This window comes from Trematomus bernacchii, unplaced genomic scaffold (genome assembly GCF_902827165.1).
Source record: "Trematomus bernacchii unplaced genomic scaffold, fTreBer1.1, whole genome shotgun sequence".
Taxonomy (NCBI): domain Eukaryota; kingdom Metazoa; phylum Chordata; class Actinopteri; order Perciformes; family Nototheniidae; genus Trematomus; species Trematomus bernacchii.
This window is the reverse complement of record NW_022987608.1, coordinates 4,112,578-4,136,912: the sequence shown is the minus strand read 5'-3', so window position 1 is coordinate 4,136,912 and position 24,335 is coordinate 4,112,578. Positions and strand designations below refer to the sequence as shown.

The 24,335-nt window shown below is 42.7% G+C and overlaps 1 protein-coding gene across 1 annotated transcript; it reads left to right on the top strand.

Moving 5' to 3' along the window:
- The first annotated feature begins 641 nt into the window (after window positions 1-641).
- On the top strand, window positions 642-24,247 carry mdfic (MyoD family inhibitor domain containing). Its single transcript, XM_034131227.1, has 5 exons — window positions 642-909; window positions 1,154-1,332; window positions 3,294-3,404; window positions 18,321-18,662; window positions 23,232-24,247. The coding sequence occupies exons 2-5, from the start codon at window positions 1,239-1,241 to the stop codon at window positions 23,480-23,482; spliced, it is 798 nt and encodes a 265-aa protein (XP_033987118.1). The 5' UTR covers window positions 642-909; window positions 1,154-1,238; the 3' UTR covers window positions 23,483-24,247.
- Window positions 24,248-24,335: the final 88 nt, after the last annotated feature.

Sequence of the window (24,335 nt, the reverse complement as noted above, 5' to 3'; positions counted from 1 at the left end):
TTCTGTATTGCTGGCCTGCAACAAGCATATTCCACAATGGGAATCAATAAAAGCATGATCATAAGCATTAAACTAAAATGAATTAAAAAAACTTTTTTCCCCAAAAGGAAAGTATTAAGATTAAAGTCACGTACAAAGTTGAATTAGTCACTTGAGGCTACCTTGTTTTTACCGGTACGTCAACATAGGCTAATGTATGATGTTCATATATTATCTTGAAACAACTACATGCTGGTTTCAAAAGTACAGAAGAGGACAAGGACCACATTTTTTAATGAGATCAGGCCAAGATTTTTTTTTAATTCTGAGATTAAAGCCAGAATTCTGACTCTAACATTTCGGAAAAAAAGTCACATGGCTCTAATCGTCTTCCATACATAAGATGGAAAAATAAATAAATGTTCTCTTTTTAATAACACCTGCAATTACCGTGTATAGCCCCAAAGTAGGCCTCACTAAATTTAATATTTTGAACGATATGTTTTAATTTAGCGTTTTTAAATGTAGAATACACATAAAAAGTTACATTTATGCACTTTTTCCTAACTTTATTTGTTGGGAGACTTGTTGAGGGAGGGCTTTGTTCACTTCTCTGCCGCGAAGGGAAGCAAAGAGAGAGAAGAGAGGCTGCACTGCAGGAATCCGGATATGATGAAAATGTTTGAGACGCAACTATCAGAAAACTACCGCCACTGCACGTCGAAAGTGTCGCGCGAGGAGTATTATTGTTAACATCTGGACAAAGTGGGACTGGGACACGCGCTGACCGCTAAACTTACCGTTAAAAAAGTTTCTGGTCGCTTCTCTTTCACCCTTTTTTCGTCTTTTCTTCCTGGGAAAGAGTTGCAGGGAGGAAGGGAGGATGGGAATAAGTTACATTTGAAGCGAGGGAGTTGTCATGTTTGAAAGGTAAGTCATTCTTTATAAACAGTATGTCCGCTTTAGCTATAAACAACACTTAGCTTGACGCCTTTTTTGATAAAGAAAAAGGGGAGTGTGGGAACTGCACATGGAGTCTTTCAGCAAGTTTATGTAAGAAGCGAGAGAAGGAAATTTCCACTAAGTTTTTACTGCAGGTCGACGTCACTTTTCTCGCTGTGTGAATAAGCAGACGGCTGTCTCAAGTTGACACGGTGTTGCTTTGTGTCTTCAGCTGATGATGAGACATTGGTTTGAGGGCTGAGGGAAAGGAGGAACTTCTTCTGCGGCTGTGTGTGTCCCAAAAACACGACTGTCTCATGTCCAAGGAGACTGTCCTGACTCCGGATGGGCCGGGAGGGCCAGGGAAGGGCCCTCAGCAAGAGACAAGTCCCCTGCTGTCAGCCTCACAAGGTAAGGACACACAGGACAGGCCACACATCACTGTCAGGGGAAATAAGTTGCATTGAGGTGACCAAGGTGGGGTTTAGGGCTCCTAGGGGGCAACGAAAAGGTCCCAGAGTTCATATAACAAGATGTAATTTAACTAATATTTCAGTAAGTGGTAAGAAAAGTGTTTCCTAAAGTGTAAATACGTCCAGCTATGCACCAATTCACACCCATTAGCATATTTCTACTCTCATGAGGCATGCAACCCAATGTTTTTGGTCCACTAATCCAAAACATGTCTGTTGAAGTAGTTTATGACTTGCAAACAATTCAGAATCTCTGCTATATAATGCACTGCTCATGTGTACTTGAAGTTCTCTCTTGTGAATGTTAATGTAGTTTCTCTCCCTGCTGCCAATGCACTAGCTATAAATATGAGTGACATCTATGGTCAAGAACTCATGTTGCTTATAAGGCCAAACATGTTCATTTTTCAGTGACCGCATTAACGGTTTACTGGTGTGTATGGAGCATTTGTAGGCCAGCTTTGGACAATATCAGCCTTGTCTTTTTAAATGATATTCATGTGATTTTAAGTACACATCAGTATCTGTGCTCCAGTGTTAAGCCTTGATAATGTTTTTGCTTTTTCCTCAATAAAGTGTGAAGAAACGCCCTGGTGACTATTAACAGCAACCACAGCCAATTATAGTTTTTAATTAACTTTCTAGTTGCCCCTAAGATTATCACATGTAAAATAAGCTTACCCCCACACCCCCTTTTTTCATTTTTCTTCAAACAAGCAATGAACCATTAACCATCCTATTTATACCAAGCATCATTATGGCACTGTCAAAAAATAGCAAAGTAGGACAAAGTAAGCAATCACTGGGGCTGCTGGATTGCGAATGGATTTTCGCTGGACCTTCAAAGGCGCTTGTAGTTAAGACTGGATTTCCCCTCTCAGGGGACTGTGGATGTACTGAGAATAGAGCCATTTATTTCTAACTGTGATCACTAAATACTGCGATGCATCACACAGTACTGCTGCTAACACAACTCTGCTACCATACTGTACATCAGCTCCGAGCTGAGATATGTGCCATATCTATCTAGGGCTGCTAGCCTGCGCCCATCCATTCCACTCCCCCACCCATCACTGCTTACAAACAGAGAGTGTTGCAGCATTGTAACAACTGCTTCAAGCTTTAGTAAACAAGATTGCTCGGTTTTGCTGAATCATTCTTCCCCATTTTTTCCCTTTTTAGAATCACAAAAGTGACTCATGAGGTGGTATGTTACTGAAAAACGTGCAAGCTATGAGAAAAACTTCAGCCAATGAAAAGCATCTGGCTCATAACCAGTGAATAAAGTCATTGTGGAAGGTTTATTTCCTGAACAAAGCAGCAGTGTGCAGTGAGCAAAGCGTCAGCAAGTCTTGAAGTCAAAAAGCTAAAAGACAGGGCTTAGAGAGATGAGTGAAACTGTCTCTGGTGTTTTTTTGCACAGCTATCGGGCCTGGAGTCTTTGCCCACATACTTTTTCCAATTTAGATGAATGCAGCCGTTATGGCAGTTAAAAAAAGCTTGGCAGGTAGAGCACACCCGGGAAAAGAAGGAGAGAAAATGAGATCCAGAGCTCTGGCAAGGCCTTTACCTGAACCGCCCCACCATGTTGAGCAACCATTTGCCCGGCCTGAGCTTTTTTCTGCCAAAAAAAAGGCCTCTGTACCTCAGCCTCGTCCAGCTGTCTCTGACATTTTGTCCACTAAAAGGCTGACCCTGTAAAACTTTACATCCCCATGGAGGAATGGCTGTAATGCACCTTCATTTCAAACAGTTGAGCTTCTAATAGAGTAACATTAAATGAAACAACCTCTCTTTTTTTGCCACATAATATATTTCTGTTTAACTTTATGTTCTACATGCTACGTTTCTTCTTATATTCTTTGTCCGTGTTTAACTGTAAATGCTTGTGATCCTCAGATGCTTGTGACAGTGAATCGTCAGGAAGAACAGCATCTCCGAGGAAACCGGACACTGAAGGACAAAGTCACGTGACCGAGGAGAAGTCTACTTATGGCGAGCCTGTAAGAAGTAAGTTTTAACAACCTGGAACAGCTGCGGGCGAACAGCATGATATCTTGGTGTTATTTCGAACGATAACCAACAACGAGCCGTTTAATAGGGAGCGAGTGGAAATGATTAACATATTTTAGCTTTTTCATAGTCGGGTAGTTAAGATTAACTGCGGTGGGTGTTTAGCAATTAAACATTTAGATGATTCTAATTTAATCTTCCAACTGTTGAGAAAGTTGTTATGACATTCGCACAGGGTCAGATGGCCAACACATTATTAGCTCCAGTTTTCTCAAGTAGAAAATCCAGAACCAAAATGAGTGATAGCATGCTCTGTCTTTCTACCATAAAGACTTTTGCTTCTGCTTCCAGACATTCCAGTGTTTTGGAAGAAGGGAAATCCTGTTTGTGGTTCTGGCATTGACAACTTTAACGCACTGATTGCGTCTTAGCCACAATGTTTTTCCCCCCCCGTACCAAACATTTACCTATTGAGGAAGAATTGTTCCAGCTGCTGCTCGAGGCTTTTTCTTCAGCGTCACACTAAGACAACATGGCAGGCAGTGGTATTTTGTTCCTACCATTAATCTACTTTATTTATCATTTGTCTGCTGGTTTTTCATTGTAAAATAATAGTTGGCTTTTTCCTGCATCTCATAATCAGATTTTATAACTTGGGAAAGTTTGGCAACCTGTATTGTAACTCTGAAATAATCACATTGTTTTATGCAAATGTCCTGACACAAGGAGGTTTTACAAAACAATTATTTGGCATTGAACTGCTCGAGTTAACAGCAGGTCTAATTAAGTCTCAATGCACTCTTGCTCAGTTAAATGACTTGATACTGAGCTATGGATTGCAGGTCACAAAAAGAAACCGGCTAAAAGCTTTGTGTGTATTTTATTGTTCTTAAGAAGAGTGAGTTGTGTCAGCAAAGGCTAATAGCAGCTGATTGCTTCCATCCATGTAAGTGCTTAGCTATAATAAGGATTGTGTTTGCGTTTGACACAACACTTCTTTTGTTTCTAGCTTGTTAACTTTTCCAGGGCGCTTTCCTCCTGACTTTTTTTGGAAGGCTTAATGACTTGCCAGTGGCTTGTTTACTGAATCGGCACAGAAAAGAGATTCAGTTGCAAAAGGAAAAAAGAGATTTTCTGTCAAGAGGTCTCTCTAGCTTGGCAGGTGTGTGGAGTATTGCACTTCTGGAGGGAGGCATGCTTTTCTTTCATCTCAGCAGATAAGCCCCTGTGACAACAGTTTTGCGTTGTAATTGATGTCACCCCCCCCCCTCTGCAACATCCACACATACTCTCTGCCACACACACACAGACAGACACAGACAGACAGACAGTCTGTAAGGGAATTTTAGAGGAAGGCAGATATGCTACTTCTCTTTTGAGAGAGTTACAAGAACATAAATAGTCATGTCAAATACAGGCAAAGCCCCCAAAGGTGCTATAATGTTTGTTTCATGTTCCTGTGTCTGACTGTGGTTGAATCAAAGCTGGCAGTTCTTACATTAAGGGGGGCTCAAGTTAACCTATTTGTGTCGTAGTCTCACTGTGGTTTTGTTGGTTGAGGTGACCAATCGGATTGCTCGATGGCAGGAGTAATTGAGAGCCCTCCTCACAGCAGAAACAGGAAATCAATAAGAAATCATATGCCTGCGTACATCCTGGCCCCTCGCTGTTTTTTCCGCCCAATCCCCCGCTGTCCGATTGAGAGCTTGTGTAGAGTATGCGGACGGCGACTTTTCACAACAAGAGGAAGCTTGTTGTGACGTTGTAAAAACAGCGCATATCCTATTTCAGCTATGATAACATTGTTTTGACAAGCTGTCTTTTTAACCGGGTCCCCTTAAAGAAGCAACGTAAACTTCAGCAGGCATTTTCAGGAGAGTACATTAAACACTGTGGAACTGAACATAATGAATCATCAAGTGTGACCTAAGTAGCTGAAATGTTAATGAAGGGAGTATCATAAATTCACACAAAGTTGCAGTGCGGTGATTACCCCTGTGCCAACCACTGCGGCTTGTTAGACGAATAAACTAAGTCAAATCCTGCCCTTCCTGTTAGGCCCTTGTCAGTGAACGGTTCCTCTGTGGCGCTGCCATCCTGGGGGAGGAGGGAGAATCTTGTGGGGGAGACAGACATTCCTCAAGAGACCGTTCTGGGTTTTCAAGCAGCTGATATCTCCTGCAAACAGGGCCTCGGCTCTGCGGCTCCTGCCTCAGAATAAATTGCCACCACCCAGCACCAGTTTTAAGAGTTTAATCGTCAAATTATTCAACAAATTGTCAAATACTTTCCTTTTTCTGAACGCTTCTGTAGTTGATAACCTTACTAGCTTCCTAAGAACAGGTCTGTTTTTTTTATCTAAGGTTGTAGTGAGAAAGGAAGGTCAAATAACACGACTCTTTTTCTTTTTCCTTTTTAAAGGAAAGACATTAGTCTGGCCTTTGTGTGAATCCCTGATTGGACTCTTTAGTGGCACACTTTCAAGGTTATTACCTGTACGCAAAATTGACCTTTTTAGAAGTGAATTTGTGACCCCTAATAAATGCAGTAAAAGGGATTGTTTAACGGGGGAGTGTCTCATACTTGCACCTCTCTTTGCCAGGAAAAGATTCCTTGACAGTGCAACAATTAAGATTTATATACAAAACTATAAAGTGTTATGATATTAGACAGTTGGCAGAGTAAGACTAAGATAAAACAAAGGGCAAGTGCCCCTTCATCATCATTTTCATTATCACTGCTGAAATATAAGTATTGAATCAACATTCTCAGACTGTCACACTTTGCCTCATGTATATTCCAAAGTTACTTTTTAACCTCATGGCAGTGTTTCTTTTCACTGAATGTTTTTTTTCCGCCATAGGAAGCGCATAGTGATTGTTGTTATTCAAGATTCATGTCTTTATTGTAATCCTCAGAGCCCTGTCTCTGCAGACATAATGTGTCTAAGGCCTATTATAGACGGACCCATCATTTTCAAGTGATTACTAACCAGTGGGTCATGGAATCAAAAACGGTATAAATAGGGTGAAATGCTAGTGTAGGGGTTGATTAAAATGGCCATTGTAATTCTACCTCTGTTGTAATTATTTTCTCATTGTCTTGGTGCTGATAGATTTCATATGGGACATTTCAAGTGTGTTCATTAGCATATTTTACCCCAAGTGCCCGAGCCTATTCACTGTTAATTTTTTTTTTGAAAGATATTCAAAATACTTGAGCCAAATGATTAGATATGCATACCTCAATTCATGGTTGCGGTCTTTTAAGTACTTCTGTAAGATACCATGCAACATATATGGATTTTAATTGTGGAGGAAGACTGTGTTTTTTTTCTATTGTTTTTTGCAGGGAATTGGAATCTTTATTATAATCTTTCAAAATCCCGTTTAGACCAATTGACATTTGCGTCTAACAGTTTCTTTTGTGCAGCACCCATCTGCTGTGGTGGAATAAATATTCAGACATTTTACATGAATGAAAGTAGCAATACATAGTATAAAACTACTTTTAGCTATTTTCTGTAAGGGGTCGGCAATACATAAATACTTGATATTGTGATATGAGACATTTTAAGTTGTAATGTTGCATAGGTGCTGTCTTTTGCTGGTTACACATATTTAGCTATTCTATGATAGTACTTTTGAACACTGAGTTGTTTTACCAAAAACCAAAAACATATATGTTTTGTTATATCTGTAGAATACACATTTGTATATCTCTGCAGCTCCACAATTCAAAATGATATTTTAACACATATTTAGTCTATTGTGCCGTCTGCAACTTGAATATTGCACTTGTCCAAATTGCGAGTTCTATAACATTTTGAATAATTGTGCAGCCCCTGCTTTCTATATTGTTGATTACTTTAATCTTTAATCACGCACTAAATTGTATGCTTCAGTTCTACACAAGTGTCATAGCCTTTCACAAGCCACTCACAGAGAGGGTGAGAGTCAGTCAGTTCAAATGAGAGTGGCGCAGGGGGGGATTACTTGGCCCCTAACAGGGTTTTGGCTTCAACATTAAGGTTAAAACCCTTTTCTATTACTGAGATCTGTGCTGATGTTGCCCCCTGCAGCCCCGACCCCCTCGAGCATCCAGCTCCTTGCCCCCTTCGTGTTTGCAGGTTCAGTGCCTCTCTGCTAGGTCATTCTGTCAGGCCCCCTGATCAGTGGTGGGTGACCGGGGACCGGGGGTTGGCTCCCGTCCAGACTCACAGACAGCCGCTGCCGACACAGGCCCTGGCTACTGCGACACCCCCCTCTCCTCTCTCTCAGGCTAGAGCTAAAATCGATACAGGCGTCTCCGTGTTTAAGAAGCCACTCAGAGCCAGACGAGCACCTCTGTCCCGAAGGCTGATCTCTCAGCTTAAGGCCCTGATTGGCATCCCGAAGATGCGAGGCGCTGACCCACAGCTGTCCCATTAGCAGAGGGTTAATGCTGAGATTGATACTGAGCAAATAAAGGAACTAGGTGTGGGGGTATTTTTGATAGACTGTCTATCCCCTCTCTGACCTGGAGACAGACCTCAGTTGTTTTTGGGGCTTTTAGGGAGTGGTACTGTCAGATCTTCGACTCCACAATGCTGCGTTTGTGGATCTGTCGCAGATGCACACTGTATTTATCCCGGAGTGTGTGGCTGCCTCTCTGTCTGCATGTGTGTGCCTCTGTGTATTTGTGTACAAGTACAAGTGTGCGCATGTGTAAGTCTGCGCGCCTGCCGTTGAATTTCAAACAAGTGAGTTTCCTGTGGAACTTCTACTTCAGCGAGGAGATTTTGAAGCTGGTGGAATATTTGAGTCATCGATGTAACTGAAACTGAAAACACCCCCCCATTCCCCTCTTTCCCTCCCCTGGCTTCACCCCCTCCCGTTCGCTCCTGCTCTGTTGCTCCGTTTTTGTTTTTGAGTCGTCGGCGAAGAGAGGGTGGAGCACGTTTTTTTTGGAGTATGGAGCCTGGCAGCTCCCTCAGGCCTGCTCTGAGTCACGTCATAATTGATCTTTCTAGAAATGGTGGTAGCTAGCCGTGTAAAGCCTAAATCCGTGCAAGATGTGCAGCTTTTTTAAAGATACTGCACTCACGCATTCGGCTGACTTTTTACTTCACTCTTTTCTCTCCTCTCGGATGGTAAGAAACAAATGAGGGAGAATAAAAGGCGTTTGACAAAGCTTAATGCTGAAACAGGCTCGTACAAATTCAGAAATGAGGAGAGCAAGAGAATAAGGCACCATTTAGTGTCTCTCACAGCAGCCAGGTAGGGAAGCCTTGAACGCTCCTTAATGCCTTGCGTTCTGCTACATTAGAGGCACTCAAATTAGCACCGTGCCAAATTCCACACAACAGCGAAGAGACCGGAGACTTCTGTGGTCGCAGCTCGGGGGTGTGGGGCCGGGCCCGGTGTGAATGGCTTCCCCTCCACATGATTCATGTAAGAGAAAATGGCATCTCATTGGGCCTTCTCAATGATTTAGATAGCAGTCGGACATATTCATCTGAGAAAATGTTCCGTTTTGAAATCAAAGGATAATTGATGACCCCCTTCCCGGCACACACACACACACTCGCACACACACCTTATGCATGAGTACGCTGAGAGTTTCATGTCGTCAAATCAAGCTCTTGTCTTTCAAGTTGCCTTTGCTACTGTAAAATGTAATTAAGCAGAACAAGGTCCGAGGGGGTTATTTTTTTCCACTCAATCAGCAGCAAAATTTGAAATTAGTAAATCCCTGACGCCCTGCTTCTCTCTGTGTTGAGTGGAGGCGGTGTCGGTGCTGGTAAAAGGGGGGGTGGGGGGGAGGAGATATTATTAAGCTCTGTCTTCACGTGTCACTTCCCCTTCAGCAGGTTGTTGGAGCCAAATTTGAATGACTGTCACAGAGAATTAAAACAGGGGCGGAAAATAAGTGTGTCACCACTGTAAACGAGCTGAGCAATATTGACTGATTGCTCTGGAATGAGATGGGGGGGAAAAACCGGACAAAAATGTGATGTTTCCTGCTTAAATGAGATGCAACACTATGTGATCAGCCGTGACAGGTGAAGACAGCTAATAGAGTTCTGTGGCAGGTTACACACCCACACACACACACACATACACGCAGAGCCTGTCACTTTTGCTGATGAGGATCCAATATCATACTGTAGCAGGTAATTTAGCTATCCTCAGCGGTCATCATCATCCGTGCCGACCGCCATTCCTCGTCATTTTATCTTGGATAAATACAAAACAATGTGTGTTTGAACTGACAGGGCCAGGGTTGCTGTGTGATGTCCAGAGTTTTTAAATATCTGTTGAAACAAGTGACATTTCTGTTAGCCCGCGTCAGGCCGCCGTCCATTCTGTGTAAACAGATCAAGACAAGACCATCGTTTTTTTCCCATTCTTTCACCGAAGGAGTCGTATTTTCTAATCAAACGCTCGTTCTTGGTTGCCAGTTGACATGGCCAATTTGCTCTAATTTCACACGGCTGATATCTGCATTATATGGATGCTCATCACAGTTTGTGGGTTTTGTTGTGCTGGGACACTTGAATGATGATCCTGTCCCTTTACGATGCGTCCTTTTTTCTAGACAATAAAGAAAGTCCTTGTCCCGTAGTTTGGAAGGTCAAACGGTAAACGAGGCTTTGATATGCCCAAGGAAAATTTCAATCAGAGCCCTTTGTAATAACATTCATTGTACTATTTTCCTCTCTCTCTCCCCCTGTCCCCCTCACTCTCTCTGCACTATAATTCCCCTGGTTTTGCGTCTATAAATATGGACAGGGAAGATGTATAATTTCTAATGAGAAAATATATCCCTTTGGATTGAAAGGCAGGGGCTGTTCCGCACGCTGCTGTTTGTTAGGAGGAGAGATGATACCTCAGGCTGTTTTGGCGGAGAGAGGAGGGAGGGGGGGTAGTAGTGGTGGTGGTGCTGCTGGTAAGAGGAGTCTGGCTAGGTCATTGCACATTTACAAATTAGCATTTCAATCATGCAGGTACATGGCCAGCCGAGCAGAAAATATACATGTTTTTCTAATACAAGGCACAAAAAGATAAACAAAACACTAGCCGTGTTAGTAGAATTAGCATTTCAGGGCTAACTGTCAGTGTGCCCACTGTTGTTTGGGACTCGTCACTAAATATATAGGTGCCTCCGCATAGGCGTTCATATTCTATTCAGTGTTAACTCCCAAAGTCGTAGAACTGTGTAATAACGGCTATTAGGAGATAAACACAAGATCTGGATTGTGGTGTTTATTTGGCTGACATGATGTGACATTTGAATAACTGTATGCTCTGTCTATGATGGGCATTCTAATAAGCCTATGCAAACACCTCTCTTGTCTTCTCCCTCTTCCTCTCTGTCTCAGGGGCATTACTATTAAAAAGGAGTGAGCTTTAGAAACAGCTTGTGTGGTTGTTCAATCCGCTGCCTGCCTTACCTGTGACTCGCGGCGGAGCAGTGTGCAAATCTCCATACTGCCCTGTTTGACCTCTGTGTTATATTTTCATGTTCTCCACTATTTTAGAATTCTTGTTTATACAGCTCTGTTTCAGTTGACATGCATGTATGCATATTCCTTCCTGGTAGGTCTGTGTGTGTATACGTGTGTGAGATCTAGTAGGCTTTTGACATACTGTACATATATGTATGTACTGCTCCTCTTTTCTACTGTCTTTTGGGTACAATTTCCAGCTCCCTCCTGTAGGACCTATTTTTTGTGACAAAAGCGGAGGTGTTTATATACTCAGTTTTACATACAGAGCGCACAGCTCCGACGCTCTCCAGGCACTCCGGTACTCGGTCCCTGTGTGGCGCAGCCACTGAAGACTCGGTGACAAATGGCAATTATATTTGTGTGTTCTTCATGAATCCATCAAACACTGGCCTTTTAAAAATGCTCCCCAGATATTTGAGGCTGTCAGCTACTAGTAGCTGGGACCAAATTGGGATGCTGCTTAGACAGTCAAGAAGCACTCACCCCCTAGTTTCCCCTGTGATGTGTGTGACAGCGTGTGTAGGGGGATTCCATGTTTTATTCAACTACAAATGTACACTCTCAACAGTTGTTGATGTGCTCGAAATAGGGCAGTTACAAGTCCAATTTGAAGTGTGTGTGTGTGTCCATTTCTTTCTCCCAAACATGGTGTTTTAATGCAACCTGTCAGGTTGTGTGTTTGCAGTTATCTCAGGACACACACCCTTCCTTCAAAACCTTGCAACTGTACAGCTCGGAGGATTTAAAAAAAACTTGCTGGGAGTTTTTCGTATCAAATTTTGATGCCGTTTTTGTTTCCTGCTGTTTTTATAAATTATGAACAATGCAGCAGCAGAAGCTCTGTCAGGATTCATTAACAGACAACACACTCGTACTTGCATTTATTATCAGAATCCTCAGATGTGGAGTTGAACTGTATTTCAAAAAATGCCATTAAGGACATATATTATCATGAATCTAAAAACTCTAACCTAGTAAAAATCCATACGCATTATAATTTTATTAATTTTTTTGATGCACCAACCAACCAGCGTAGGGCCGACTGTATTTCTGCTTTCTCTCATTATGTCTTCATTTGTCTCACGGTGACTGTACAAGTCTGTCATTGCCATCTTTTGACAGTATCATCATTATCATGATCAATGCTTATGAATATTACTCCATCGTGTCCATTCATCTCAGTCACCGTGTTCCTCAGGATAAAAATAAAGAGACGGTGTAAAGCCTCCAGGAACCTTCCACTGGGGCACACTTCAGCCCAACTCCAACCACTTTTTAGGACTTCAGAAACCTGAGCCGCCGCTTACATATGTGGTGGTTTCTTAATAACTATTTATACGTTGGTAAATTGAAAGCTCCACAGCCTCAAATGGAAAGGTAATTATGCCTCCCAGTCTACTTCGGCCTTTTTGTGCTTGAACATGTATTTATGTATGCTAGTTCGTTTAACCTCAATGTGACATAGCAGTGTGTATTTATGCAAGACGATATGGGTGATTGATTTAAGGAACCGACTTCTAGATGGGAGTTTTGCTGCGTAGTATTGACTTAAAAATACTCAAGAAACCGGTGAATTATCATTACGGTGCAGTGTTAGCTGTGAGTTTAGCTAAGTCTGTGTGGGGTCTTTGCAAATTAGTTTGGACAAGTTAATCATTAGATATAGAGGGGGATTTTTCTGAGTGCTTTCTGTGCATTAAAATACATTGCCACATCTATGGAATTAAATAATTACAATTACAATACAAACAGTGGGATTAGAATAGTTAGCTTGCTGATTTTTATTTCTGGATTCTGCAAATGTTAAAACATACATTTGCCAATTGTAATCTAACCTAGTAGCAGAAAAAATCTCTTACAGTTTGCCGAAAATACTTTTGGTCTGGGATCCATGTTTATTACAACAGCAAACAAAGTAATTTGGGAAAAAAACAGATGTACTTCATGCCTCTCCATCCTGAAGTGACCGATCAGTAAGACATTCCTATATGTCGGATACCTAATTGGCAAGTGAAATAATCAATTTGAAAGAAAACTTCTCCTTGAAACGCCAAAAATCTTCCGTGGCTAACCCAAGTAGGACCCATATGTAGATCACCCTACTGCTGTGCCTGTGTGTGTAACTAGCCTCCCTTATGATAATTGTTTGCCAAGCATTAAAACAAAAAGGCTGTGGGAAGAAAAACATGTCAAGTTGCAGCTGCCAGCGCTAAAAGTGAAGAACAACAACAGATGTAGCGTTCTCCGTGTCTCCTTGTTAGCAAGCTTTCAGTCTCTCTCCACATTATCATGGGCAGGCTGCGAGGCTTTTGTCTTTTGGAGGAGAAAATCCATCAACCTGGTCTTAAATCACTGCATAATGAATTCTATCGTGTGCTACCCAGTTGTCTAATTCAAATTGCATGGAATCCTGATCCCTAAAGTCTATATTTGTTTACGGAGGCAGCATGCAGAAGCCCGAATGAGGAGAAGGCAGAAACCCAGTGTGTGTATTTAATTGCTTTGTTTTACATTTACATTCACGTCCGGCCTCTCCCAGGGTGATGTGTTGTTAAAAAGTGCGAGGCCCCGGTTCCCACACTCTCTCTTGTTAACCGTAATTGCACTTGTTGGTGAGCTGACGGAAGGAAAATAGAGATGGAAAAAAATGACCGGCATCGTATTAAGTTTCTGTTTTTGTCCACATTTGTTGTTTTTTGGACAGCCGCATAAGACAGCTGTTAGAATAGGCGCAATGCGATGCTCAAGACGGCATGTATTTAATGTATATACAAAACGTATAGGAAAAAAACCCGGAATAGAAGCACGGTTCACACAGACAGACTTAAAAAGAGATGAATAATTCACAAAATCTGTAGTTAAGCGTGCACTGGTGGCGCGTGCACACGCTCAGCGGCTCTGATGTGGAGGAAGGTAACACAGGAGTAGGTCCCAGTAGAGCTGAATGTGCAGGTGTTCCTCTCAGTGAAATGCCACCTCCTTTACTCACTCACATCCTTTGCCTTGTTTCTTATCAGACAGGTCGCTGTCTCCTGACTTTCTGTGGCTGTCACACTCACACACACTTAGAAAGGCCATCTCTGAGCGTTCAGAGGAAAGGAGATCATTACTGTTGCAGACAGCAGCTCTTTTTTGTATATGTACAGTATCACAGGTTTTCTTTCTCGTTTCTCGCACACTGACTTAACTCGCCTGCTCCCACAAACGCGTGTCTGCCTACAGCGGTGGCTTTTGTGAACCTGTCACATATATACGCTTCCTATATCTCTGCGCTCCCTTCTGTCGGTCCGGGTTCAAGTGTTTGCCATGTGATCGATATGATCATGTTAGGGAATGGTGGCAAGATTTGCTGAGAGTGATTTAGCTGAGAGTGGTGCGTCGCCATTACCGTGTTCCCTTTGAACATCACAAGCTACTACTGCTACGGTATGAAAGTTCTCTTCAGTTAAAATAAAGTTACAGGGTTATCACGCCATCAACATAAGGGTAGAAGGAATCATCTTGCAATAAATAGACATTACAAAGTAAGTTATGGAAGTAAAGCAGTAGTTCCGTTTATATGCTCTTATTTAAGTATTGTCTTTTATGTTCCCATCTTAAATATCAAAAAGGAAAACGGGCAGATGTATGTCATGTTTCAAGGTCTGCACAATTTAAAATTGCACCAAAAAGATATGAAATTGATCATGATGTGATTTTTAAGAGGATCTGCACCAGAACATATGTTTTATTAAGTCTGGAAAATAGGATTTGTAGGTTTGGATATCTCTGCTGCAACGCAATATGTTATTCAAAATGATATTTTATCATCCATCATTTAGCTTCGTGCGATTTGAATATTGCACAAATACATATTGTGATTTTGAGAAAAGTTTCAAATAATTGTGCAGCCTTACTGTATATGTTTTCTATATTAATGTGTAGACTGTCCTACATTAAGACCTTGAGCTTGCAGCTAAATAAATGCAAGTAAGGTGAAATGCAATCACTTACTGTCAGCTCCCTAAATGCGGAGGTGTTCATCAGTGGCCCTCTACCGCCAGTCAGAAGAGGAGTGGAGAGATTCAGCAGACTGTTTGCACTGAACACGTGGCTGTACTGACCATTCTGTCCATTTTATTGACAATTTTAACTTTTTCTGGCACCGCAGACATCTTTTTAAGGCAGATGGAATTTGCCTGAACAAGTCAGGAGTGAAATTGTTTATCTCTTAACATATTCAACTGCCTGCGTCATCAATCTGTTCCCTCTGCCAAGGACAAGCGGCAAGAGGAATCAAAACAGGAGAAAGACACAACACATCGCGCAGAAAACCTTGAAGAAGTATCACTGCACCCGCCTGAGGAATGTTTTGATTATGGGAGACCTATAACACAAATGGAGGAGTCTCCACCGCCCTTCACCCCCCCCCCCTTATCACCTTTGAGGATACTCTTCCTTCACACCCCAGCTCTCTCTACTCTCCGCTCACCCTTTCACCCTCGCCCACCCCCCTGGAGTTTGATGAGCAGATGAAGGAGATACAGAGGGTTGGCACCAAGTCCTTCCTGGAGTTCAATGACCGCAGCATGAAGGCGATACGCAGGGTATGGCAGCATGTCCTTTACCCTCGCCCCTCCTCAACGACGCCCACCACAATCACCGAAGCATAGACGCGCACCCCCATCACCATGCCTACCACAATCATCCGGACCAAAACGTCCTCCCCCCCCCCCCCCTTCAAGACCGCATCTGCTGTCTCCGAAGCCTGATAAGAATGTGTGTGTACAAAACGCAAACTGATATGTGCTGGATCCAGGCTCAAGGGCGTACAGTATGGCACTCTCAACTCTTTCCAGGACATGCCGGGGCCCTGCCTGCCAGTAGCTTTGCCGATGTCTGTGTTGATAGGTAATAGATTAAGAGCGGTGAATAAGCTTAGAAACAGGAAGCGCTCAAACGTTTGTGTGTGTATCAAAGTGATTCCATGTCAGCCACAGCTTGTTACAAAAAATCTTACTGATAGTGTATTTAACAAACTTAAACTAGCTTTATTAAATGTCAGGTCTTTGGCAGGTAAAACATTTTTAATCAATGATTTTATCACTGAGCACAATCTCGATTTTATGTTTTTAACGGAAACTTGGATTGAACAAAATAACAGTGCAGCTGTTCTTATCGAATCAACCCCTCCCAACTTTAGTTTTATGAGTCAGGAAAGAATGCATAAGAAAGGGGGTGGAGTTGCTATTTTGTTCAATGATTCCCTTCAATGCTGGAAGACATCTTATGGGAACTTTGCTTCTTTTGAATATGTGGCCCTTCAGCTCTGTTCCTAAATATCTATAGACCCCCCAAATACTGTGCAAGCTTTTTTGATGACTTTACTGAACTGCTGTCTATAGTGTGTATTGACTTTGACCGTCTAGTCATTGTTGGTGATTTTAACATCCATGTTGACGACCCCCAGGACAGAGGGGCTAAAGAACTGTTTTGCGTTCTTGATAACTATGGACTGACTCAGCATGTGACGGAGCCCACGCACAATAAGGGGCACACTCTGGACTTAATTATCTCAAAGGGTCTGAATATCTCAAAGGTTGTGGTGACTTATGTTGCACTCTCTGATCATTCCTGTGTTTTCTTTGAGAGCTCTATTTCTGTTCACAAAAATGTTCAAAAAGAGGTAACCACAAAGCGATATTTAACTGAAAATACTATCTTTGCTTTTTAATGACTGTTTTTAAATGCCGTTTTCTGAATGTCTTTCATTTTTGTAAATGAAAGGTGCTATATAAATAAACTTGCCTTGCCTTAAACCTGATGTGAGTAGATGTCGAAGTCAACTTTATTGTCAATTTTTCAGTTTGTGTGTACAGACCGAGAGATCGGAATACCATTTCCCACAATCCCGAATACAAGTACATGTGATGAAACTACACATCTAATGGCGCTTTTCCACTGCAGCACGCTCGGCCTGCTTTTTTTGCTTTTCCACTAGGGGTAGTTCCGGCTCAGGGCTACTTTTTCACCTTTTTTCTGGCCCTCCAAAATCGAGGTTCTTATGGCGCGTTTCCACTACACGGCCTCGCTCGGCCCCGCTCGGTATGGCTGGGCCTCGTTAGGACTGGCTCACTTTATGGCGCATTTCCATTACAGTTTAGGAACTGGGGCAGTATCTATAGTAACGCAGTGTAGGCGGAGCCGTGACGTGATCTTCAGAGGACCCCAGAAAAACAACACAGCCGTTAGCTGTTAGCACTCAGAGCTCACAGCTCCTCATATATGTTCAGAAACTAGACAAAAGTTAAACAAGTACAAACCACAGACTGCCTGTGTCATGGTGAATACAGTCGCTGCTTTATTTATGTCTGTATAGGCCGTTGTTGTGAGTGTGGACGGTCGGAGCATATACTGCGTTAGCTTAGCCAATCTCCATTTAGAAAACGAGCATTTTAAAAGGTTTTTCCCCTGCCGTCTGTCTGCAGACTTGTCAAAGCATTAATTCATGGTTGTTACTAACCGGTATCAGTATGTTGTTACTTCGGCATCATTTTGAAACGTGTATTACAATTAAATCACGGTCAAATATGTCCATCTTGTTGTAGTTGTAGCCCCCTTGCCAGCGACGCTCTCTCTAGTTTAGCATACTCAGCCCGACTCAGCCTCGTTGTCTCTGGCCCTGGACCCACGATTTTATGAGGCCAGAAAAACTGTGAATTAGGACCCGCCGGCCGGTACTAGGCCAAGTGAAAACGCAACCAAAGACGGGCCGCTGACGTCACAGCCCTCTTAAACCGGGCTGCGCGCTGTAGTGGAAACGCGCCATTACCGGGCCAACAACCGGGCTGAATATGCTAAACTAGTGACGTAAACACTCTGGACTGCTGAATGGTCAGAGAGAATCGCTGGCAAGGGGGCTACAACTACAACAAAATGAACATATGTTACCGAGATTTAATTGTAATACACGTTTCAAAATGATGCCGAAGTAACAACATACTGATACCGGTCTGCAGACTAGACGGCAGGCGAAAAACCTTTTAAAATGCGTGTTTTCTGAATGGAGATCGGATCAATCAGGCTAAGCTAACGTTGTATATGCTCCGTCTACACTCACAACAACGGGCTACAGACATAAATAAACCAGCGACTGTATTCGCCATGACACAGGCAGTCTGTGGTTTGTACTTGTTTAACTTTTGTCTAGTTTCTGAACAGATATGAGGAGCTGTGAGCTCTGAGTGCTAACAGCTAACGGCTGATGTTTTGGTTTTGTGGTTCTATAGTTACTACCCCTGTTACTAAACTGTAATGGAAACGCAGCATAAAGTGAGCCTGGCCTAACCATACCGTACTAAGCCGTGCTAGGTCCTGCAGTGGAAAAGCGCCATACGTCTTTTACTAAACTAATACAAATCTTATTTATTTTATGTTTTCAGCTCAACCCCAGTCTCAACCAGAGCCTGCCGATGGAGACGCTCGCAAGGACCAAAATAGCTTTCACCACAACAGCACTGGCACGCCCACGTTCAGCAACGGCGTACACCCGGGGGCAGCACGCACATGCTCCTGCGGTGCCAACATCCCTACGGGGGCCACGGGTGGTTCTGGCCCCGGCACAAGAGAGGCGCCGACCACGGAGCAGCCCAGGAAGCAGCCGTTGACGCCGGTGTCGCAGAGGATGCAGAGGAAACTGAGGTCCAGCTTGTCGGTGAACAGCGATAGCAGCCGGCGCAGTAAAGGCAGCTCCACCAGCTCACAGAAACCTCCTTTACCCGAGGGTGAGTAGCAACACACAGGGAAATCATGACAGTGAGTAAGAGAGAGCACAGACACAGTACTACTAACTTCTCTAACGCTTGTTTGCACGCATGCTTCTCTCTTTTGCATCCCATCTTCTGTTGGTCATTCATTCATTCCATGGGGCCGTAGGGATGTCTCAAGAATTGAGGCCAGTTCTTATTGTATTATTTGCATTGTGTATAAAAGACGTGTAGTTTGTCGTAACAAATAGATCTTCTGATACATACTGTATGCGTTGAAACATTCCTAATTCAACTCCCGTAAAACATATATATATTTTCTAAAATAAAAAGAACACATCAGTCATTATTCCATGTCACACAAAAGCATACATTGGTATATTTAAGTAGGAAGAAAAGTAAATCATCTGAGTAGTTGATCAAAACATTAGGAGACAGAAATGCTGCTCCCGGTCCTATTTAAAAAAAAAAAAAAAAAAAAAAAAAAAAAAAAAAAAAAAAACATAATATTTAGGATATACATTCAACCATCACCTTAACAATTAATTCTCTTTTTTCCTCTCTGCTGTAATAATACCCATATTGATAATACATTCTTCCCTTCTTTCACCTTCTATTAATGGGAGTGCATGACCCCTGAAATCTATAACTCCCGTCAAGCAAATGACATCGTATCCCGCTGCTGTGGCTTTTATTTTCCTGAACAACAAGTCAGAGAGTGCGTTTGCGATGCGGGGAAGCCGTCATTTTGTCAGGTGCTAGGCCGAGGTGAGTCCGGTAATGAAGGCGGGCGGCTGGTCCTTTTCCATCGGGGAGATAGGTGTGACCGTCTAACGAGGCCTGAGAGCACAGGGTGCCTATTAAAAGTCGTGACCAGCCTTCTTCGGGCCCCTCACGGCCCCTCACACCTCTCTGGGCCCTCTCTGGCTCTCCCTACATCCCGTCAGCACCACCGCGGCCCTCATTATCGTCGCATCCCTCCTCCAACTATTTGGCTAGGTGGCTGTGCGTGCGTGGACATCCTTCTGTGTTCTGTGGCATGGACAATTCACTACCTATTCGTGCAACTCGAGGCCTTTGCTGTTTTCTCTTTTCATGTGGACTCCAATGTGAAGATGGGAAAATAATGTGTTCAAAGATGACTAATGGTCAGGTGTCAGGTTTGAGGGATAAAAGTGGGCTGTCGGATGTTTACTTGATGATGCTTGCCTTGAAATATGCATCAGAACGAGAAAAAACAAGAAAGCAAACGCACTTACACAACGCCTCGCAAGTAAAAGTGGGATGCATCCACCAGAGATATTCCAGACACGTCATGTTTTCAACATCTTAATTGGTAAAGAACAGCAGAGAGGGTGCAAAAGAATAGAACATACAACAACAGCAGCTTAACAAGTCTGTCTCATTACGGCTTTAGTGTTGCTTATTTGCAGACGCGAGAGCTCTCCAAATCAATATGTTCGCTCTCAACTATTTATTTCCCCCCGGAAAACAGCCAAGCTGTGGTGTTTGAATGTTTACATGGATTAACATAATCTGTTTGCCTGTGAAATTAGCCTCCTAAACAGCCCCCTGAACACAGGAAATAAAAGGCGTAAACTAGCTGGATCTAGCTCTGGGGATTCTGTGATTCTTGGCACGTGCCGTTGGCATCGTAGCCGATCTGTGATAACACCACAGCTTCTGAGGAGGCATTCACCACGCTGCTTTTGTTCAGCAGGGGGTGTTGTCTTTACTCTTGTCATCCAGTTTGTGTTTTTCTGTTAATTGTGTGTAATCAGCTGAGGTCTCCAAGCTGCCTCATTTAGAGATTTAAGTCAATGCCTCGAGCGTAGTGCAGATTAGCTACAAACCTTGATGTGTATTGTGCAAGTCCTTTAGCTTTGACTTTTTCCCTCAGTCATGCATTATAAACAAGCCTGCTTTAAAGTGCATGTGGTGGACCTTCTCCCTCCAGCCCACGTCCTCTGCCCTCTTTACCCATCTGTGCATTTCCATGGCCACCAAGGCCTGGTCTGATCAACCTCTTTCCCCCTCTGTCTGCCTCTCTTTGTGAGTTTGAATGTTTTGCACAGCTTGCCGCTCTGAGGCCCATCCAGCTTGTTTTGTGTCATGCCGCTCCCTCTTTTTTGATGTTAGCTTTCCAGATGTCTCAAAGTATTTCCTCAGAGGCGCCGGACGCTGTTTTCGGCCCCTGCAAACTCTGGGCTTCATCGCCGCTCACTGACATTAAACAGGAGACGTGTCAGTGTGCGCTGCTCTGTCTGTCTGTTGGTTGGTTTCACTCTGTGTCTCTGTCTGTCTCTCTCTGTTTTCCTGGAGATGTGCCTCTCGTCCAGCTCTCTTGTGTACAGTGTACGACCCCCTCCCCCCCCCCCCACCGTCTTTCTCTCTCCTTTTTACTGGCTTCTCTAAGATCCAGACTAATCGCTGGTGTTGAATTATACATCCAAGTGAATAGCTGAGATGGCCGGCCGCTGCTTAATGCCTATGTGTTTATACCCTATTCATACTCTACTGTTACATTCTGAGCGCATGGCTATACCCTCTGGGTCCTTCAAAGTTTGTTTGGCTGAACTTTGAGGTTTTGTGCATGGGGCTTTGACTGGGCGCTGTTTATTGTTTTCATTTTGTAGCACTCGCATGGCAGTACACTTTACCCAATGCCAGTATGAGTTTCGTAACACCAGCATGAAAAAAATCCAATTTACCGCACGTCCACTACAGATGTTCAGGATTTCTCCTCCCACCACTGAGATATTATTATGATCAGATAAGGATAATAAGATGCATTCAAACTTCAGGTACCCTCACTCACATACATATTCACACACTTGCTCGTTTCATGTTCCCCTTCTCTATCTTGTTTGTATCACAGTCAGCTTCTGGTCAGCCCTGAGCATCACAAAAAATAGGATGAAGAAAAAAAAAAATTCCCTCCACTTTGATTAATCAAACATGAGCATCCAGCGGTCTTCAGCTTGCCTTCCCATGCCGTCCTCCACACTCTCCGCCTTTCGCTCTCCCTCTAACCCAATCAGTAACAGCTCCTTCTGACAGCTCAAGATGGGCTGATGAAAGTTATGCAAATGTGCCCTGTTTGTAATGCTATTTTTCTGCATCCATCCACATCATGTCTCTTTAACACTCCAAAGCAGTGGCGCTGCTCTGGCCTCGGTTCAAAAAGGAGACAGCTGCAAGGGGTTTATGCCATGCACACTTAGCGAGTGATATTAAGTATAATTTAGTGCCTTATTGCAACTACACAAGTTCTGGTGTTAAGCAGCTATTTAACGATATCATACGGTCAATTGTGACAGTTTGTAGACAGAATCAGAATACTTGATTCATTCTGGTGGAATTTGCTTTTCGTGACTGTTGCTTCATTTGAGAATGAAAAAAACACAAAATATGTTTATATTTAAAACGTTTTTTAATTTTATTTATCTATAAGAAGTTGAACTACAAATGTGCATTAAAATATTAAATAAAATAAAACTATTTTAAATAAACACAAGTAAAAATATGCACATTGTAATACAATATATAACATGTATATTACACTATGTACTTTGTTAATCAGTTTTCTTTGGGTTTTATTGTATCATACATTAAACTTAAAAAACATTTTTGTGTGTTAAGCACAACAAAAATAAGGTCTTTGATTTGATGAAATTATTTTATTATTTATTTGTATTTATTTATTTCAGAAGGCACAATGCACATTAACTTAAGCACTTGAGTCCAACATGTAAAAACACCAGATTTAGCCATAGAGGCACATTTCCATCTGCAAGGTTAATGGCATTAAAAGAAAAACACATAAGGACAGAAAAACACATGAGCAGAAATAATCATCAAAAGTCTTGAAGAATAATTAAATTGCGTTTCATCTAATGACATTTTCTCCCTGTAGTTAAAGAGTTCTGTAAGAAGACTCTTGTCCTCTGCATCCTGCACTCCCTGCATGGCATCACTAACACATTGTGTGTGTGTGTGTGTGTGGAAGTAAAATATGTAATTTGTTCTTTTTCATTACCAATTCAGCACGGACGCATTTTAATGAAACTAATTCCGCCATTGAGAAACAGATTTGTGATGGTTAATGGGTATATTGGTAATTTAAAGGGGAACTCTTTATTGCCGTGCTGCAACAAGCTGAAAGTTGCCACCAGCTATTTGACGGTAGTCTGCGACGAGGTTAAATGTTAATCAGAGGTGTGAGCATTGGCGGCATTAATCCACCTATTTACCGGGAGACACTGTTGGACTTTTTCTAATCATCTGTGTGTGATCAACCTGGCAGTTTGCATGATAATGCCACAATTATTTAGCAGTCCGTTAATCAAAACGGCAGGAGAGGAATTCATTTATTTGAATATTTCTTATTTTCACCATCCTCCCGGCAAGTTACCCCTCTGTTCCACCTGCCAAGCATGCGAATCCTCATCCAATCACACCGCTTGTTTCATTTAATGGCTACTAATTTCAGTATTTACATATTTTTATTTGGTATATTGCTTTTTTTGAATGGGTTTCTTTTATTCACGTGTTTATTTTGCTTCACCCCGTGGGGTTTTGACTCAGACTGCTGCGTCCACTGCATCTTGGCGTGCCTGTTCTGCGAGTTCCTGACTCTTTGCAACATGGTGGTGACGCAGGCCTCGTGCGGCGCCTGCACATCGGAGGCCTGCTGCTGCTGCTGCTGCGCCGACGACATGGGCGACGACTGCAACTGCCCCTGCGACATGGACTGCGGCATCATGGACGCCTGCTGCGAGTCTTCAGATTGCCTGGAATTCTGTATGGAGTGCTGCGGCATCTGCTTCCCCACATAGGGGGGTGGGGGGGCTGTGTCTCTGCAGGGGGGATAACTGGACCCTGGGTGGAGGAATGGAAGGAAACTGCTGCTGCTGTCACTTTGAATTCAGCAGCAGACAGGGAATATGTGTGTGTGTGTGCGGTAAATGTGTTTGTGAACGTCCTTTTTTTATGTGAGTGTGTGGTATGGTGTGGCTGAGTAAAGCATGCTTTGAAAGATGTATTTTGACACTGGGCTTCTTCATCAAAACCAGCTCAGCAAGAGCTCGAAGTAACTCCAGATATATGAACAATACATCTTCTGTGTGTTAAGTATTCTATCCTTTGCGTAAAAAGTATTATCATAGAGTGCAGTAACGATTTTATTCAGGAATGCTGTCTACTTTTATCTTATCTTTTTAGTCGTTTTGATGAACAACGTGTGCATACTAAACAAAATGCTTTATTTACTCAGATTCCATTTACAATACATGTGTTGCTGTTAATTCCGCTCCAAAACTGAAGTTGCGGTCTTCGTGCTGTACAACACTGTAAAGGGTTTATGTGTCAGCTCATACACTCCTGTTGCGAAATGTAGTTTAGCAACAGTGACTTTCATTTACAGTTATCTACTGTAGCACTGTAGAACAACCAAAACTGGTGAAATATCAAAGGGAAATCAGGACAATGCTACTTTTTTTGTCTTTCAAAGAAGTGTGCCAGTTTTAGAATGCTTTTTGCTTTTCTATTTCAAGCATTCCTTTTTAAAGGGGCCCTATTATGCTCTTTGGGGTTTCCCTTTCCTGTAGTGTGTTATAGAAGTCTTTGTGCACGTAAGTGGTCTGCAAAGGCTAACATCCCAAAGCTGCATCTCACATCGGTTAAATGGAT